Here is a 19,365-nt window from a genome sequence, read left to right as displayed (position 1 = left end):
ATTATCACGTTGCTGTTTACATAGTTGTCCAGTGCGCTGTTGTACTAATGAACGCAAATTAAAGCAGAGTTAAAGGCTGGTAAGACGCTGTTGCACCATATAACAATCACTTACTGTGAGCTCTCGCCTCTGATTGCCATTATTGCTGTTGTACTTGCTATAACGCAATAAGTTATAACGGTGTTCGTTGCGTTGTCACAAGAACCCGTTGAACATGTAAAACGGCAGAAAGTGTCGGCGAACCTTGCGGAATAGCATATTCATGCGCTTCAAAAGTAGTTACGTCTCTCGTTAGCAACTATTGCAACAAATACTGTATATAATGCAATCTTTTGTTTTGGTTTTGTAACTTTTGCAAAATGTTTTGCTGCATCTGAGCTTTCCTGTAAAACTGAACCAGCGCACGCGCCAAAACAGAGATAGATAGGTCAGCAGTGGCAACGCCATTCAGACGCAGCTGACGTACAACCAAGCTGGCAACTCCAGCAGCATATTATTATTATTATTTCCAAATTTTGTTTAGACATAAATTATAGTTTTTCTGTTTGTTTACTCACTCGTCATGAAAATCTTATGCGAAGTTCAGGTGGTGAACCGCACAACGCAAGCGAATCGGACTCCTAGGCCTGTAAAGTCGACACTTGCCATTGGCTACAAGCAGAGCGCGTCTGACTCCAATGGAAACACGAAAAAGGAGCTGGAAATGCTGCTGTTCAGCGGCCAGGCCAAGACCGGCACCCGGTACAAGGTGCGGGACAATGTACAAGCCGTGCACACAAAGTTTATTCTGGACGGAAAGGCCACTATTGGCTTCCATCAGCCTGCGGAGAACCTGCTCATCAAATGTGATCCCATACAGCTGAAGGGATTTCTACAGACCCTGAAGCTGGGCATGGAGGGCAAGGATGCCATTAACCTAAGACTGAACATAGCGGCCGCCACGGCCATTCCCCAGAAGTCGCAGCCGCAGCAGAGGATGGTCGTCAGCAAGCGCAGCGAATACCCCATCAAGGGCTTCCCGCGCACCCTCAAGTCCCTGAGCATTAACAACAGCCAGCTGGTTAAGCTCAGCTTTGAGATCTGCACGCTGCGCAACCTCACCACGCTGGATGTCGGGGGGAACAAGTTGACCAAGGTGGGTGACCGGACCTTGCATAGCGTGTACTTTTTATATTGTTCTTCTTTTATTGTCAGATTCCTCCTGAGCTGGGCCGCCTATCCCTGACCACACTGCACTTGAGCGGCAACTGTCTGGGAGAGTTGAATGACTGGTGTTGGATGCGTGGCACGAAGCTAAGTCAGTCTCTCCGCGAGCTGGACTTGTCGAGCAATGGATTGACCTACTTCCCACCTGCTCTGGTTAAGTTTGAACGCTTAGTCTCGCTCAAACTGAATCACAACCAGCTGACTCGCCTGCCCTTCGCCATTAGAAGGCTACAGGGTCTACGCTCGTTGCACGTGTGCAGCAACAAACTAGAATCCCTGCCCGCAGCAATTGAGGATCTCCACATAGACCAGCTGGACGTGTGGGGAAACTGTTTCCAAGGCTTCAATGCCGAGGCAGCTCAGCTACAGGCCCAGCGCTTGTCGGCCAGCAATACCCCACAGCCGCTCTGGCTGCAGGCAGCTCGAGCCGTCGCCAACTACAAGCTGCCACTGTCGGTAGACTCAGTGCCTGCCATACTCATCGAACTCATCTCGGAGGCTCCCAAATGCATATGCGGAAAGATCTGCTATGCCCTGCGCAAGGAAGATCTCCTCCAGCGCGTCATCCAGCCGAAGTTCACCAACATCAAGAACCTCACTTACAGCCGTGAGCACCAGATCTACGCGGATGTGGTCATATGTGGCCCCAACTGCAGCGCCTCTCAACAGCTGAAGGCCCTCTTTGCCCTTATGTTTCCCTGACTGGAGTATACCTTTATCCAATTTTTCTGTGTTCAATTAAGTTTTAACGTAAAGTTAAAGTTTATTACACGTTTTTCATTATCTATGTAATATTTTATACCCGCCTTTTATATTTTTTTCAATTTAATCTTAAAAACATGGAGCTCTTATTTATGTTTTAGTATTTTTTCCTGTTCCAAATTTTTCATTCCATCACTCCATCACATTGTTAAGTCAGTTCTCAATAAAAACGCATTTAAATGGAATTTTAAATGATTTTAGCTGCCAATCTATTTATACCCGTACTCAAAAAAGAGTTAAGGGGTATATTAGATTTGTGGTAAAAGTGGATGTGTGTAACGCAGAGAAGGAAACGTTTCCGACCCCATAAAGTATATATATTCTTGATCAGCATCAATAGCCGAGTTGATATAGCCATGTCTGTCTGTCCGTCCGTCCGTCCGTCCGTCTTGTTGAGCGCCTGGATCTCAGAGACTATAAGAGTTAGGGTAACCAAATTTGGTTTCCAGACTCATGTGATATCACACTGCTACAAGTGTATTTCAAAATTTCGCCCCGCCCCCTTCCGCCCCCACAAAGGACGAAAATCTGTGGCAGGCACAATTTTAAAGATACTTATAATAATTATAGCCAGAATGAAGAAATTAATTTTCAGTTGCTTCCCCCCGCCCCCTCCAGCCAACGACAACGCAACTCATTTTCCTTCTCGCTCGCACACTCTGCCGCGTTCAGTGCGCGAGCAACCCCTAGCGGAGGAGATGTAGAATCTAAATGGTACATGTAGAATATACATGTTAGATGTAGAATATACATAATATATGTATATGTAGATAACAGATGTAGCAAAAAAATGTTAAATGTAAAATAATTTTTTTTTTTTAATTCTAAATAATCATATGCTCAAAAATGTATATGCTGACTGAGTACGGGTATAAGTAGAGTCGCGTCCCCAGAAGCGACTCACACGTTCCTTCTCGTTTTTTTTATTTGAAGCCTTAAAAATGCTTAAATTTATGAAGGATCACGGGAGTTCACAGATATTAGCCTTCACTTTGGAAACCAGTATTTGGGTTTCCCCATTGTTCTTCACTCTTGCCGGCTTACGTTTCCTACCTGTTGTAGGATGGGGGAGGGGATTCTGGTATGTTACGTATAGAGAGTCTCACACAGAGTACTGTGTTTACATCCTGAACATCGTTAGTTTCCAAGTTTTGGTGGGTCGATACACAACCTTTAGAAATGGCCATTCGTCTCGACGTGAAGGGGCTCTGATTGAAGCTTTTCGGCCAAACTTTTGAGATGGATTTCTATCTTCTGCCTCTCTTCACCTGTCAAGGTTCTGGAGTACCACAAGGCAGCCGTCTAGGTCCCTTTCTATTTACACTATTTATTAATGACCAGCCCTCAGTATTAGCACTCTCTCGAGAACTTCATGTATGTGTGTGTGTATGTATGAGTTGTGCAAATATGTTACACCTTAAGACTTGAAATTGAAATTAATGACATTTCATCGGTCCAGCCCATTCTTGGCTATTTACTATTTGATGATCTTGGTTTTAAATTAGCCCAGGGGTCGGCACGGCGCTATGTATTGTGCTTCAAAAAAGAGCTGCTGCTGCCTCAATTGGGCTGCAGGTGTGAGATTGCCGCCTTACCTTTATAAATATGCTCTGTATAAACCTTCCAACCTTAGTTAATCGTAGAAAAATGCTTGGTGTGTTAAGCCGCACAGCAACTATAGATCGAATTATTCCACTTAATGGTGCAGTTATTGCATATCAACATCCAATGTACAATGCAGTGCATACATACGTATATTTTGTAACATGCTGAAAATTGAAAATTCGTTCGTACTTAGAAATTAATCAAATTTGTTTTTGGTTTTTTGTTGATTTGATTTTTGGTCTCTCATGCAATTTTCATTCAATTATGTAGCAATAAATGACTACTATGTGCATAAGTATGTACTATATATGTATGTGCAACGCTGGTCACGACGACCCACCGGCTGGCAGCGAGGCCTGTGGGTGCCAACCGGGTTCACCAACCGGGGCGACGAGCTCTGGGGTCCCAGCCCCCAGGGGACAGGGAACTTTGTGGCTACAACGGTTCTGGGGTTCCGGTCCCCTCTCACTTTCATAGAGACATTGGCACGCACACGTCTCTGCACGTCTCTGGGTTTGTTTTCATATTACAGAAGCTCGTTGTTTTTATTATTAAAAGCTCGCTGCGTATGTGACTTGCATAAACGATTATTTTTTATCAGCAAGCGCGCCTACTCACCCCACTGTGCTTGTTTCTGCATCTCTCCCACACACATCCACATCCACCTACATGTCCTGTGGCCTCTTCCTTTTCTTAGCTTTCCTTTCCTTTTCTTTCGCTTTATCAAATCAAAACTTGGAAGCGCTGCCACTTTTTTAAATAAGCATAAACAGTGATACCGCCGCTCTTTTCCACAGTGTTGCTGAGCTTTAATGTGCAGCTGGGGAATAAGGCGCAAAAGACGAGTAGGACGGAGAGATGAAGAGATAGAGTCGGAAAAGGATGAGCCATGACTTGTGGCAATGTTGGGCCTAACTATAAAAATGTTTATCAGCATTTGGGAGTGCGAAAGCGGGGGGCAGCGTCTTCCTCTAAGCTGCCCCAAATCCAATTTTGAGCAGCATTTAAGTGCCCCTCTCCCCTCTTCTCGTGTGCTTTCGTTTTTGTTTGCTATGCAGATGTATGAAATAGAGAGAGAGAGAGAGAGAGAGAGAGACATGTGTGTGCGTGTTTGTTCAAACGTTGTCCTTTTGCCGGCCCTGACTTTGTCGCTCTCCCTGTGTGAAAATGTGTGTCTAACTCGTAAATGTGTAGGCAAATATTTGGCGTGACTTTGCTTTACTTGCCGATTTGCAGTCTCCCTTCCTTGCCCAGCACCCCATGAAATACACAGGCAATGCGTTAATGGAAGCACACTGATATAATTGGTAGCGATACACACAATTGATCGAAATGAATATTGAACAATGGAATGGAGCTTGGTTGCTCGTTTCGGAATTTCTAAAAACAAATTATGGTGCCAATAAAAAAGAAAAAAAAAAAAACAAATAGCTCACAAAAATAAAAAATATATGTACCTATTGTACATTCGAGTATGTACATATGTATGTACGAGTATATTCATATATTGTGACCACTTTTTCTTATAGCGAGCCCCATATCATTCAAAATGTGAATTCCCTGGACGCTTCTCAGCGTCTAGAATAAATAAACTATTTGATCATCGTTGGCATCACACAAATACATATAAACACCAAGTAAAATATACTGTTCAACATTATACATTACCTGATTACCGATACCGATACATCTGTATCGGAATCCATGGTTGTTTTTCGGAAACACATTAGACAGAAGATAATTTGATGCCATTTGGAATATTTGTAGGCGCTATTCGTATTTTCATTCCTCTTAAGATTGCCAAGTGTAGGTGCATACACAATTTCCATGAAATCTTCATCAATTCCAAGAACCGTTCTCCCCTTTAAGCTACAAGCTCTGAAAAGTGTGCTACAAATTTGTATATTTTATACGGTCATAAATGAAAAATGCGTCTCAAAATGCGTTATAAACCATCCAGAGCATATAAAAACGTTTCGAAATTTTGCATGTCTGCCCTCCGGCACCATCATGTCTAATAAAATAAACCAACCCCCAATCATTGGCACTGGGCCCAGCCTAAAACAAAAAAGAGCGCCCCAAAAAAAATGTGCCAAGTCAGGCAAGGGAACGGAAATTTAACAAGTCCCCCAGCTTCCCCATAAAGTCCACGCTCAGAGACAGTAAAAACTCCATTAACCGTCATCAAAAATGCATTTCGCATGCATCAAACCAAAATGGCCAAGGCACCATCAAATAGAATACGATGAAATGGCTCGAATCAAAGCACATTGGAATAAATCAAAGAGGTCAGGGAGCAGCGGAGGGAGAGAAAAAATTCTGCGAACACATTTTTATGGCTAATCAACGAGGAAGACCAGAGCCTGATCCAAACAGACACCAACAGATGACTCCCCTGGCAACATTTTTATGCACAAATTAACTTTGCAATTGCTGGGAAGAGTAGAGATGGGGCAGTTGGAGGGGGGTCGGATGGGGCAGGATGGTGGATCACTGGGTGTTGTTGCTGTGTCACTCCCCCTGCATTACGGAGACGACTCGGGGAGTGAATTTATCCCCAATTTGCGTGCAGCGGGTAAACATTTTATGTGCCCCGTCTGGCTCTGCTCCACTTTAGCTTATCAAATTTTATTAGCGGGCCGGCAAATTGTGCAACAACAACAGTAACAGCAACGGCAACAGCAATAGCAACAGCCACCACATTAGCAGGACAAACAAGGTTCGGGACTCTTGGAGCTGCCACAGAGCGGAGAGCCACCCCCAGAGTGAAGCCCCGGCCCCAGCACCACATCTGACTCCGTCTCAAGGTATGATTTGTCGTCCGCTATCAATTTCTGTGGCACAAGACCAACATCCCCCAAATGGCGGCAGGCAATCAGAGGCCTAGAAGTCGCTTTCAAAGCTAGAAAAACGACCGGAAAAGTGCAAACACACGCGAAACTGTCGTCGACCGCGTGGGGGAATCCCAAAAGGAACACCCTGCCAGTCCTGTGGGGGCTTGTCGCCCAGACGCGTGCAGGGGTCTAATAAAAACGTTTTGATAGGCTTATGACCGGCTTCTATGGTGCAAGGTTTTTGCTCCTGTTTTATATTTGTCTTAATATTATTTCAAATTCACTCGCTAACTGGTACATCAAATCAAGATAAGGAATAAAGAAAATCAATAGACCGACCCCCTTCAAGACTTTGGCCAGAAGGGTATATTAAATGTAAAGTTAAAGGTGCGCTGAAAGAAAAGCTGAATGAAAGGGGAACAAGAATGCCAAGAACAGGGCCGGCCGACTCACAGCTACGAACATCGAAGGTAAATTCTTGGAGAAGAGAATCATTGGGGATGTAACCAAGGAGACTTTAAATAACGACGATAACTAATGAATTATAATTCCATGTTGAATTCTATGGAGAACATAACTAAAAAGTATTTATTGTGCACTTGTATCTTTTGTGCAAATATAAATGCGGCATGTATTTAAGCCACTTGAGTACATACATAAATCGATTTTTGTACAGCTGAGAATGCTGTTTCTCCGGGTTGAGGCATTTTTGTTTGGGTTTGTCTGTCGATATAGTTCCTTTACGTTTCAAATTCTTTCGATTTTAAAGCTTTGATTCTGTAGAGATTCGCTCAATCGTGCCCCGTGTAACTAGCCTACCGTTTCGAAGATACTCGTGCATTTTGTTTTTTTCTTTTATCGTAAACGATCATGCCATTAAAGGTTCCTACATATATGGGTTCTATGGATATAATAATCCTGACTGTTATGCCACATAAAATTTGAATCTCAGTCAGACGCACTTACATACATACATACCTAAATATATATGGGGAATCTGAGAGTGCTTAGTTTCATCCCACTTTTTCCTTCCACAACGTTTATCATAAAAACTCTTCGGGGGAACGTTTTCCAATCTGTCCGCTGGGCAGAAGCGAAATCAATCGCAAAAAATTGACCAGCCAGCACGTCGAGCCACGCAAAAGCAAATCAAATTCTAGTCAAACAACAAAGAATTGCGAATACATTTGGAAAAATCAATTTTCAATTTTAAATGTATGTATGTAGCATACTCCCTCCTTTCCACTCCACTCCAATCCATTCCCCTCATCCATCCTCTGGCAGCCACTCGGCTGCCACAAGAGATAAAGATAAAAATGCGTTCAAGCGCAAAATGTAAATACAACTCAAGTTTAACCGAGACCCAGAGATGCGGATGAATGCTACAGGTTGTACGTGTATTTGTATTTGTCTTTGTGCCCTCCCTTTTCGGTGGATGCTGGTTCGAATTGAGGGTGGTGCTGGGCCACGAACCGATTTCAAAGCAAAATATTGCCGCATAAATCTAACGCAAAAAGTTTGTTTTGCGGTCAGCGGAGGCGAGTTTCCATATACTAATGGGTAGTCAGGAAGTAAAAGGGTACAATCGACTCATTGCCATTATGAAACATTTTCTGTCTCATTCATGCTAAAATACTGCTGTTGTCCGATGAGACTTTGGCATTTGGTGGGTTTGCCATTCCATCAACATCAATCTCTGTCCATAAATTTATCAAAACAAGGTCAAGCATTGCCTAACAGCCTCCCAAAGAGATATCTGAAAGCCGAAAATGATAGTAGGTAGCAAACAGTCGACTCAAATATTGTCCCACTCTTTACACATTGTATTGAATTTCTGCTGGATGATTCTTCCCTTTGATTTTTATCGGCTGGTGAGTTTTTTACGAGCTCCTTGCCGGCGTTCCGTCTGTTTCAATGGCCCCTTATTGTTGATGCTCCAGAGTTGATTATTTGCCCAGCCCTGCCAGGCCTGTGGCCCTGTGGCCCACTCGGGCAGAGCGTGCATTTCATTAGCCGAATGTATCTCTGGGATACATCTGAGCGCTGTGGCATTCGGCATTTGGCAAACGATTTCATGCCGCATCGCTTGGGCAAACAAAATCAAATCTGTGACTAGGAAATTGCTTTTGCCTGCTTCCGACTGCGACTGTGACTCTGGCTCCTATCCCCATCTAACTGCCTCTCAAAGGGACTGGCCACCCTTCGAAATATTTGCTTAATGCAACTATTTAGGGAATGTATTCAATTTGAAGAGCTCCCCTGTGCAAACAGGCAGGAAAACGATTAAAATTTAACGAAATAAAATATTTGGAGTTGGCTTTGATGGGTTGGCAGAATGTTTAATAATAATATTAAATGCATAATTCATTTTGCAGCTCCAACGTAATAAGAGTTCATTAAATTTAATGCACTTGCCCGAATGTCTTTGGGCCAATGAAGATATTTAATAATGTACCAGGAGCAGTTCACGAAGGAGGACAGGCAAGGGAAGAAAAGACCACGGCTGGGAGCTGGAAGAGTCACTTTATTGCAAAGTTCTAGCGCAAATTAATTCATTAGCATTTTATTACTCCGGCACAGTGACGACAGCAGCAGATGACGAAGATTCCCCCATAGGTACATTGATTGCAAAGACTCCCATCCTCCCCCCTGTTGATCGTCTTTGCTGCTTTGATGTGTAATTAAATCAATAATCACTTTGGAGTCTCCGCCGGCTTCGGGGAGTTTATTAGTTGATTGAGCCAGCAGGTGACACAGGTGGAAAGACAATGCTCAGGATGGCGGTGCCGAGCTGGGCGGTCGGCAGCCTAACTTTGGGTGGAAATGTGGGCAGGGGAATTGCTTTCTGGGGGTGCGACCCCTAGTGTGAAGTTCAAGAAACAATTTCGAGGGGGATTAATCGTATAGGATGCAACGTGAAACTAAATTTACCCTCTGGTGTAAATATTTGCTGCAATATTTTCCTTTGAACTGATTAAAACTAAAAATACATATATTTTATAAAGAATTAACGTCTCAATACCATAAACTACGTCCTTCTATTACCAGACAACTTTTATTGCTTTATTTTTTGGTTCAGTTCTTTAAGCACTTAAAAATGTATATTTTGTTTCAGAGGAAAGGTATTTTTTTTGGGCGCCAAATTATTTGTTTACAATTACGATTAATTACGATAAATATAGGTACAAGCCGACGTAATTCGTTTTTGTAAGGTCGTTAGTTATTGTCCACGAAGCACAGAGGACGCAAGTTAGTGCAGTGGGGGGTGAGAGAAACACATAAGAAATTAACCATTAATTAATGAAGAGAATAATTTTGGAGATACATTTCTTTACGCTCAAGTGCTCTGATATTTTTGTGTGGCAACCGCGTGTCGGGGATATATTACAAACTTACATACATATTTATGTAGCCAGTCATTTGAGCTAGCTATAGGTTACTAGGATGTAACTATCATAGCAATTTCTCCTCGTATGTACATAACTTACAGAAGTCAATATGTAACGGATGAAATATATTTTTGTAATTGTTATTTTTATTCTATATTTAATTATCTAATATTAAACTTAAAAAAAACTATGAATTTCAAATTTGTATAATAAGTTCACCATAATACGTATGTGAAATTTACATATGTACATATGTATGTATTTACATATGTAAAATATACGGATTACTGACCCTGCACTTGGAAAAACATTTAACACACAATACAATATATATCAAAATACCATAAAATGGTTACCCCAAACCCATTTACTATTAACCCCCCTCAAACTTCCTTTTAATGCCCAATTAACGCATTTGGCACTTAGCATTCAGCGAAGCAAGAGATTTGTATACCTTTAAAGGCAAAGGGCGAAAACAGAACACAGGAAAATGGGACCATGAACGTGCCACAAAGCAGAAGAGGCCGCAGAGCGAGCTCCCCGCAGAAGGGTCCGGGTGCAGGTTTCCTCCCGGTGCTGCATCCAATCCACCGCAAGAGATGGCGAGACGTTTGAGGAAATGAGAACGCGCGGCATTTGTCGCTTGGCTGCAGTTGCAAGCGAAGAGCGGTCGGGGATGGGCAGGGGGGGCTGTTGCAGAAACAGGAGCTGCACTTCATTAAAAAAATAAGCAGAACGGTGCAGCGGAGCGGAGTATGGAGGGGGGAATGGGAGAGGGAGAGGAGAGGAGGAGAGGCAAGTTGGTCGTTAGGAAACTCCTGACTTACAATTACAAACACAAATACAAGTACAGACACAAATACAGGCACGGACATGCACAGGCCTGCTTCAAAATGAGTGATGTAATGTGCCTAACAAGAATCCCTCTCCCTCTCCCACTCCCTCTCCCTCTCAGCAGTCTCTCATTCCCTCCTTCTGACTCTCTCTTATTGTTGCTTGTTGACATAACGAATGCCTTAACATTTTTCGAGTTGCCTTTGCCTCACCGCTTCCCCCGCCCCCGCCCACGACCACGCCACAGCACCCACAAAGGCTGTGTGTGCTGTGTATGTGTGCACTTCCGCTCCACTTACACATAACTCGCCTCTGCCGGCATCGACGCCCACGTCAGAAATGGTGATGGGGATACGTACCGCTTCCGATAGGTAAACCGACATGCCGATTATTCTCATAATTTGATTATTTCCATAACACATGTATGTATAGGTGTGTCGGGTATTACATCTTTTAGTTACGAAATTTATAGTAACTGACAGACAGATGAGTTTCCAAAAAACCTCAAAAAAATGTCAATGTTGTAATACGTATTTGGTTCACTTTCGGATCTCTTAACGTGGAATTTGTATAATATCCAATAAATGTCATACTCGTCTTACTAGTGCCCGACACTCTACACTCAAATGTCAAATCTCACGAGTCCCGCCTGCCATCCCTGGCTGCTCTGCTGACGGCGACGCGGTTTGTCGAGTTAATGACTTCGGCAGTCGAGAGGAGCAGCAGTGGATGATGGCTCAGGGCTCACGGCTCCTGGATGATGGCTGATGGTTGAGCCTGTCAACTGCTCTGAGGCGTGCAAAAATCATTTTTCTCGCACATTTTTATAAATCACCCTGTGCCCTCCGTCACTCTAGCTGCCTCCATGCTGCCAAACAATCATCAACATTTATTTATATTTTTCATTTTTCACATTTTTCGGAATGCCGGCGAAAATTGCCTATAATTTCAACTGAGTTGAGTCGGGAGTGGTAGTGGTAGTGGCTCCTGTTGTTGCTGATCCCTCAAGGTGTCGCTTAGCCGGAAGGGGAAGGAATGCGGAAAATTCCGCCTGCTGACTGCTGACTGCTGCCTGCAGTTGACAGTTAATTATTTGTATAAATCGCTGCAGATGTTGCGGCCCCTGAAGGGTTAAGTTAAGCACAGACACATTGAATCGGAATTGAAAATTTGAATAGCATATATGTACAAATACATATGTATGTACATATGTATGCGCGGAAATGTATACGTTGTGAAAAGAGAGCAGTTACCTGAATAATTTATATGATAGCTGAACGAGGCTATAAAGAACAAAGGATTCCCGGGATTGGTCATTAAAAAGGGATTGCTTTCAATAGAGTTTTATAATCTTAAATACTTGTTGGGATTTAGCTTAGAATAAGCCAATTGGAACATGCTGAAATCAAAGTCAGTTTGTTTACTGATTTCTATAAACAAAAAGTTAGCTTATACATTAATTAGCTTTTACTTTTTCAGCCTAGATAAAAATGAACGTAATAACATTCAATTATCCGTATACAGTACCGAATGCAAAATGTTTAAGTTTAAGTTTAAGTTTAAGTTTAGTTATAAATATTTTTGCTGTGACTCTTCGGCAGCTTTAAAAAGTAAAGTCTGGAACAACCGGAAATTACATACATTGTAGGTATGTTTAAAATTTCAGCGAATCTCTATAAAATATTTGTTGTGCACTTGCACAAATACTGAAGCAATGAAACATCTTAAATGTAATGTTTTCAAATGGTTCATTTCATGTGGATTCATGAAAGACACTGGAACAATGTTATTACCTTTAGAAAGTCATCAACTTGAAGCACATATAATTGCACTGAACTACGTGCCTCCTGATTATAAAGATTTCAAGTCCGAAAATGCTTTCTTCTTTGATTGGTCTTTTGTAATGGAAATTGATTTCTGTGCTCTCCGTTGTACTCAAGGGATAGAAGGGATATGCAGCGTGTTCTCATTTTAATTTCGAATTTAGCATGAAAATAAATTCTTATTTAAAGGTAATATTTCACGGCTCTGCCCTGCTCACCCAACTCGTATCGCATTACAGGATAAGGAGCCGGGTCCTGGTACGGGCTACTTAGCCCCTTGTTCCTGTTGCTCTTTGTTCTGCTGCCCTCATGCTTATCGGGATGCTGCTGCCGCTTATCAGGGCCGTGCAACTCGAAAACAATAAATATTTTATGGCCCCTTTTTGGCAAGCGCATAAATCTTGTTCTGGAAATTGATCCGAGCAACGAGTGCCGGGCGTCGAGTACGTGTTCAGAGGGTTAGCAACGAGGTGAAGATACACAGATACATTTGCCACATTGACACACTGAGCACTTACGGCTCAGACTCGAATATTTGCAATATTTTGTCTTCTCGTGGGGGAGCTCCTTCACCCTACTGATTCCCAGGGGTTCAGACGCCCGCATTTTTTGGCAATCTCACATTGATTTCTTGTGTTTAGTAGGTCGCTCTTTCATTGCTTTCAAGTGGCCGATTTTCCGGTATTTTACTTCGAAACTTCTCCTTCTTAAAGTATTGTACATTAAAGTTAAGAACCAACTTGTTGCTACAATGTGAGATTTTATAGGTGTATTTAAAAATACCAAAATAAAGAAACGTCTGAGTCGGTGAGTCGGTCTCCTAGAGTTCGATTCCTCAAGTCTGTGCTGTCCACACTTCAAAAGTATTTTTTTGTAACTCGGTAAAGATTTGATGTAACTTTTAAATACTTAAAACTTTAAATGCTGTCTGAACATCGGCTTTTGAATAGTAGACTTGAGTATTTCCAATTTGAATTTATTAACTACCTACTTATATTATCGGGAAATATGAATCTGCTGCGTTTTTTATCGGCAGCAAACATGTAAAAATCCCATTGACGTTTATGATATCACGACTCTCGGGCTCAGCTCACCTATTCCTTCAATTTTACTTATTTTCAAAGAAATATTTCGCAAAAATGTTACCAGTTCGTCCTCTTCCCTCTCTTCTGCTTTGAACTTTCGGAACTATTAAAAGTTTGAATCTAACTTTTGGAGTCAATATGCCACTCTTTGCGTCAGTCGATTGTTTGCGGCCTGCGGTGACGGCTCCCAACGACCCAGAGGGCTATTCAAAGGCTAAAAATGTCATCGAATCGAGTGGTTAGCTTGGGAATTCGGATATTTGCATTCGATTGCCCTCCCTAAAAACTAACCGCAGTGTAAATAATGTGAAAACCTATTCCAAATGTCATCGGATGGTCCAGAAGGGAGTTTGATTAGCTCTCAGCAACATCTATGGGTGGCAGCATGTTGCTAGACCCGAAAACGAGTTTCATGCTGAAACGCTCTTCATATGATAATGCAGTCGTCCGTTCGAACGAACCGGCTGACATTGCAGAGGTTGATGGGGGGAGTTCGAGGGGGAATAACATGCATAAATTTATATATTTATGCTCAACAGCTCATTTAATGAACTGCACATTGTTTGTGCTATTTTGCATATGGATTTATAGCAGACCAGCAGTAGCTGCCGCCACCGTAAATGTACAATGTACATACATTCATATACAATATATATACATACATATGTATGTATGTACATATGTATCTCTGGGTAGGCCTGGGCATGTGTTTGTTTGCTCGTTAAATGCAGAATAAGCGCTGCACTTAATAATTGAATAACACTCGGTTCGAGCTCGGGCTTAGCTCCACTCAACTCCCCCTGCTGTGCAGTGCGATAAGGCAGACTCCCAATCCAGCTGCGTTTCTCTCCTCTCTTCTCGTATATCTCTGGCTCATCTATTATTGCATTATTGTTTACCGCCAGCAAATAAAATATTTCTAAAATTAAATACGATTCGTGTGTCCGATCTCGGGTCTTTTTCGTCTATCAAGCTCCTATCAAAGTTTGATAAATTGTGTACATACATACATATATATGTATGTATGTACATTAGGCTGGGCCAAAATTTGACCAACAAATTTGATTATTTTTCTTGGCCCCTCTCTTTGTTGTTCAATAAAATTATACAATTTTTTTTTTAATTTTTAGTTTTATGTTTGGGGGTTGCTACCCGAAAAGAAAATACACTTTTTTGGTTAAATATACATAAAAAAAAAATTGAATTCGTCGGTTTTTTCAAACAATATTGAATCTTAGAAACTAGTTCATATTGTTAATAAGGTATTTTTATTTTTTAGTTACTGTTGTAAAATTAACGATTGGTGAAAATCAAGAAGTTCAGCTGAGGTTGATATATTTAGTTAACTAGTTTGCAAAACCTTGTGAAGATTTTTTACTCCCAATAACTGATTAATGACGATATGAATGGTATCAATATATATGCGATAGATTTCACCAATTATCCAACTCATTCAGCAAAATTTTTTTTTTAATTTTCTTAATTAAATTTTTTTTTTAAATTCGGTAACCTCTAAAAAATTAAAAAAAAAGTAATAACATGTAAATTACTATTAAATCGAAGGTAACAACACAAGGGGGTGTCCCATTTGAAATTCGAAAAAAAAATTTTGGCCCAGCCTAATGTACATATTTGTTAATGACAGCAAATAATGCCTACTCGGCTTCCACTCTAGCGTAGTTAATTGAACTTTGATCAGGAAATAGTAAATAAGTAATCTTTTTATTTTGTGGGCAATAAATGAGTAATTTAATGAGTGGCCTGGACAGTTACATACTCGTATGTACATACGTTTGCGGGAGGTTCCGCTTCAATGAGTAAATGATAAAGGTGGAAACTATTCAAGTCTAAGAATAGAATCAAAAACTAGGAATGGGTTTTTTTCAATTCAATTGGATATGGATACTGGATATTATATTGTTGAATTATGCAGAAAAAATAATTTGGTTCATTTTCAGTCTGTCCCGCAAAATTATTTCGAGGCATTGAAAATCTAATTGATAGTTTAAGATGGGGACTTTGTTCTACTAGAATTAATTTACTCACTCGTTAAACATTATTTATAATTTTCTAATCAGCTGGGAATGGGCACTTTCAAGATTATGATTATTGGGTCAAGTGTTGGGTAGGCTGGACCAATGGGTATACCCTATAATACATGTTGATGGACAACATATACAACATATGTATATGTAAAAGCGTGTCTGTAATAAATATATGTAATCTATAATTCGTTTCTGTCCCATCCATCTAGCAACAAATTGTTATACATATATAGTATATGTGGGAAGTCGAGAGAGTTAGAGAGAGAAACAATATTATAAAATCAATTGGCTTGGCAACATGTTGACTTGTTTGTTTGTTGGTTGGGCAAGGCAGCCAAGGCCCCCCATCGAATACAAAAAAAACCTCTTCAGTTGTTGTTGAGGGGCGGACTGACGTCTCGTGCCTAAGCGGAGTCAAAGTCAAGATCGATTCAAGCCGGACTCTGCGTCGCGGCTTATCAGCTAGTGACGAATGCAGCCAACCGGGGTTATCGCCGAACCTGACCAATATTTCTGTTTTGGTGATTCAATTCCATTGAAATTATTATACACCAACAAGTACAAGTACATGCCAGGTCCCTACTACATACAGATGTACATACAGACATATACATAATCGAGTGTGGAAGTGTCGAATTTCTCTCTCGCAGAAAGTTTCTTTGTCGCTTGCAAATTGAAACTGCCGTCAGTCGACACTTGTGACTCGAACAGAGCGCAGCTAACAGAGCCAGCCACATCCTAACCGCACATCGATACATAGAGAGAGCGAGAGAGAGAACCGAAAGATACATACAGATACAGATACAGATATGTCATTATCGTCGTCAGCGAACCTGCTCATCAGCGCCCTATGCCTGTGCCTGGTCCAGCCGGAGATCAGCGCTGGCTTGTCAATGGTGCTAGGCAATCTCACCCTCTTCAATGTCCAATTCAAATCCCCCACCTGGCTGGGGCGCTCGATAGTCGGGGACAGTAACTTGCGGATAGAGAGCGATGTGGATCCCAATATTTTGGAAGATTCGCACTTGGACACGGTAAGCAATGACAAACAAACTAAACTGTAAATTAAGATACTCTCAAAGAAACGTTGTACAGAAGCTAAAACAATTTCTAAACAGTTAGATTTGCGAATGATTGGTGGGATTTAAGCATCATTTGATCATCATTATATTTTCGTCGAAAGTGTTTATTATTAACTGGCGTTATGACGACATGGATGTGAGCATTGTAAAATGTTCAAGCCTAAAGTGCACTACGCAACACAATTGACAGTTATTTCCGATTAAAAAAACTACTCAAAAACTCTTTTATATTTTTATATATATTATTTTCATATTTTATAATTTTATTGTCTAGTCGAAAGGTGAGGACTTTTTTTTTACGTGACAAAGATCAATGCGAGTGTTCTTCCGACTTGGAAATTAAAAAATGTAAATGTAATTAAAATAAAGTCTGTAATAGTCTGTAAAGTCTCCGTAAGTATCCGATCTTTTATCATCATGCAAATTTAGCAATCAATTAAACATAGAAAAATATTTTACAAGTACGGTACTTGATCCTCGGGTTAAAATTCGCTTTTTTCAGGTTCATCTGATACAAAAATATGGCTATCCAGCCGAGAGCCATACCGTGGAGACAGACGACGGCTACATACTCACTCTTCACAGGATCGCTCGTCCCGGAGCAATGCCCGTGCTCCTGGTGCATGGCCTGCTGGATAGTTCGGCTACTTGGGTGATGATGGGACCCAACAAAGGCTTGGGTAAGTAGCTGTGGCTCTCTCCATTGCACATCCCGTTCTGATTGAGCTGTTCCCCCTCAAAGGATACTTGCTCTATGAGCAGGGCTACGATGTTTGGATGGCTAACGTCCGCGGCAACACGTACTCCAGGAACCACGTCAAGTACAGCACTCACCATGCCAAGTTCTGGGACTTTACGTTCCATGAGATGGGCAAGCACGACATACCAGGCACAATCGACTATGTACTCAACCACACGGGGGTCAGTCAATTGCACTACATTGGCCACTCCCAGGGCTCGGTCGTCTTCTGGATCATGGCCAGTGAGCGACCCGAGTATATGGATAAGATCGTTTTTATGCAGGCTTTGGCGCCAGTGGCCTTTCTGAAGCATTGCCGGAGTCCTGTCGTCAACTTCCTGGCCGAGTGGCATTTATCGGTGAGCGTAAGTTACCCCATCCTATTCCTATGATTCCCATCGAAGAACAGCTAGTTTTTGCATGGGAATAGATCTGCGGAAAGATAGCTTAAATGTGTGTGTAATATTGTTGATCCATATCAATATTACAAGCAAGATTTACATGTAGAATCGACATCTTTCCAAGCCTTAACGTTTCTTTTGTTCCCATCCACATTCCTCTTCGTAGTCCTACTTCAAAGAACTCACTTTTCGACTCTTTCTTTCAGGTGATCCTTAAGCTAATTGGCGTGCATGAGTTTCTGCCAAAGAACGAGTTCATCAGCATGTTCAATCGGATCATTTGCGACGAGACAACCATTACCAAGGAGATCTGCTCGAACGTGATCTTTCTCACCACTGGATTCGACAAGCTGCAACTAAACGAGACGATGCTCCCGGTGATTGTGGGCCACTCCCCGGCCGGAGCTTCTACCAAGCAAATGCAACACTTTGGCCAGCTAAATAGGTCTGGGGCCTTCAGACAGTTCGACTATGGATGGCTGAGGAACCATTGGCGTTACGGCACAATAGACCCCCCCTCATACAAGCTGGAGAATGTCCGGGCCAAGGTGGCGCTTTATTACGGGAAAAACGACTGGTTGGCGCCTCCCGAAGATGTGGAAATGCTGCATAGCAAGCTTCCCAATGTCGTGACAAAGTATCTGGTCGACGATCCGGAGTTCAACCACCTGGACTTCATATGGGCCATCAATGGGAGGGAATTGCTCTGGGATCGAATGCTGGAAAACATGCGAAGTCAAGAGAACTCTGTTATCTGAAGGGCTATCGATGTGGCCTAGCATAAGCTAAATTAGTTTAAATACTTACAGTATGAAGAGGGTGGGTGTCAGCGCTAGTTAGGTATTTATTTGGATTTAATATACTTTATTTTGGATTACTTATGTAAATATGCTAAACACACACATATACGAATACGAGGGGTGCTATTTATGTTTCTGGCCTAGGTCACTTCTGGTCGTACTGGGACCAAATGGTCAGTTGCATAGAAAAGTTTGGAGTTTTATAAATAAAACATACATATAACTTTTTCATGTACGACCACGTTTGATATCGATTAACGATAAATCAAAAATTCATCTCAGGCAAAAATTGAAATTAAGACATGAAAATGTATTTGTCAAGATATTCTTCCATATTTGAGGTGGCTTTTTAAGCCAAGAATGCTTAGATCAGCTTAGTGGAAACCGGCAAAATTTAAAAATAGAAAATTTTCCAAAAATACGATCGAGGTGCTTTAAAAGATGTGTTTAACATCCATGTGAAAAGGTTTACGCAACAAAGAGTGCCCAAAAAGTTGTCTGTTTTTGAAAATAGGTTCAAATGTTTCAAAAAAGACTTTCTACTCCTAGAGAATGTTGTTTAAAACAATAAAACCATTTTCAGACGCCTAAGTTGTGTTTTTCATAATTAGGCCAGAAACTTAAATAGCAACCTACGTCCCAAGAATAAAAAAAAAATATTATATAAACTAAAAATATGATTTTTAATTGCAGAAGGACCATCAGAAATAAATTTGTATGTGTAAATATATATTTTGTATATCCTGTGCAAGGCTGCACA

At 41.5% G+C, this 19,365-nt stretch overlaps 2 protein-coding genes across 3 annotated transcripts; both read left to right on the top strand.

The window, feature by feature from the left end:
• The first annotated feature begins 464 nt into the window (after window positions 1-464).
• LOC111078001 (leucine-rich repeat protein 1) lies at window positions 465-2,153 on the top strand. Its single transcript, XM_022372526.2, has 2 exons — window positions 465-1,135; window positions 1,195-2,153. Exons 1-2 carry the CDS (start codon window positions 563-565, stop codon window positions 1,906-1,908), a joined length of 1,287 nt encoding a protein of 428 aa, XP_022228218.2. The 5' UTR covers window positions 465-562; the 3' UTR covers window positions 1,909-2,153.
• A 14,101-nt stretch (window positions 2,154-16,254) lies between these two features.
• LOC111078018 (lipase 3-like) lies at window positions 16,255-18,835 on the top strand. 2 transcript variants are annotated; one of them, XM_022372551.2, is made up of 4 exons: window positions 16,255-16,617; window positions 17,168-17,345; window positions 17,408-17,763; window positions 18,012-18,835. In XM_022372551.2, exons 1-4 carry the CDS (start codon window positions 16,393-16,395, stop codon window positions 18,561-18,563), a joined length of 1,311 nt encoding a protein of 436 aa, XP_022228243.2. In that variant the 5' UTR covers window positions 16,255-16,392; the 3' UTR covers window positions 18,564-18,835. The 2 variants fall into 2 exon arrangements, with proteins under 2 accessions (XP_022228243.2, XP_022228242.2); XM_022372550.2 differs by having other exon boundaries at window positions 16,256-16,617; window positions 17,408-17,769.
• The last annotated feature ends 530 nt before the right edge of the window (window positions 18,836-19,365 follow it).

The sequence above is a fragment of the Drosophila obscura genome, unplaced genomic scaffold (genome assembly GCF_018151105.1).
Source record: "Drosophila obscura isolate BZ-5 IFL unplaced genomic scaffold, ASM1815110v1 contig_9, whole genome shotgun sequence".
NCBI lineage: Eukaryota > Metazoa > Arthropoda > Insecta > Diptera > Drosophilidae > Drosophila > Drosophila obscura.
The sequence above is the reverse complement of the archived record's forward strand: the minus strand, read 5'-3'. Positions and strand labels throughout refer to the sequence as shown.

Excerpts from the sequence above, each read along its gene's own strand:
- LOC111078001 (XM_022372526.2), top strand. The coding sequence starts at position 563 with ATGAAAATCTTATGCGAAGTTCAGGTGGTGAACCGCACAACGCAAGCG. Across the intron at positions 1,136-1,194 it reads GGGGGAACAAGTTGACCAAG|ATTCCTCCTGAGCTGGGCCG; the intron begins GTGGGTGACCGG and ends TTTTATTGTCAG.
- LOC111078018 (XM_022372550.2), top strand. The coding sequence starts at position 16,393 with ATGTCATTATCGTCGTCAGCGAACCTGCTCATCAGCGCCCTATGCCTG. Across the intron at positions 16,618-17,167 it reads AAGATTCGCACTTGGACACG|GTTCATCTGATACAAAAATA; the intron begins GTAAGCAATGAC and ends CGCTTTTTTCAG. Across the intron at positions 17,346-17,407 it reads GGGACCCAACAAAGGCTTGG|GATACTTGCTCTATGAGCAG; the intron begins GTAAGTAGCTGT and ends TCCCCCTCAAAG.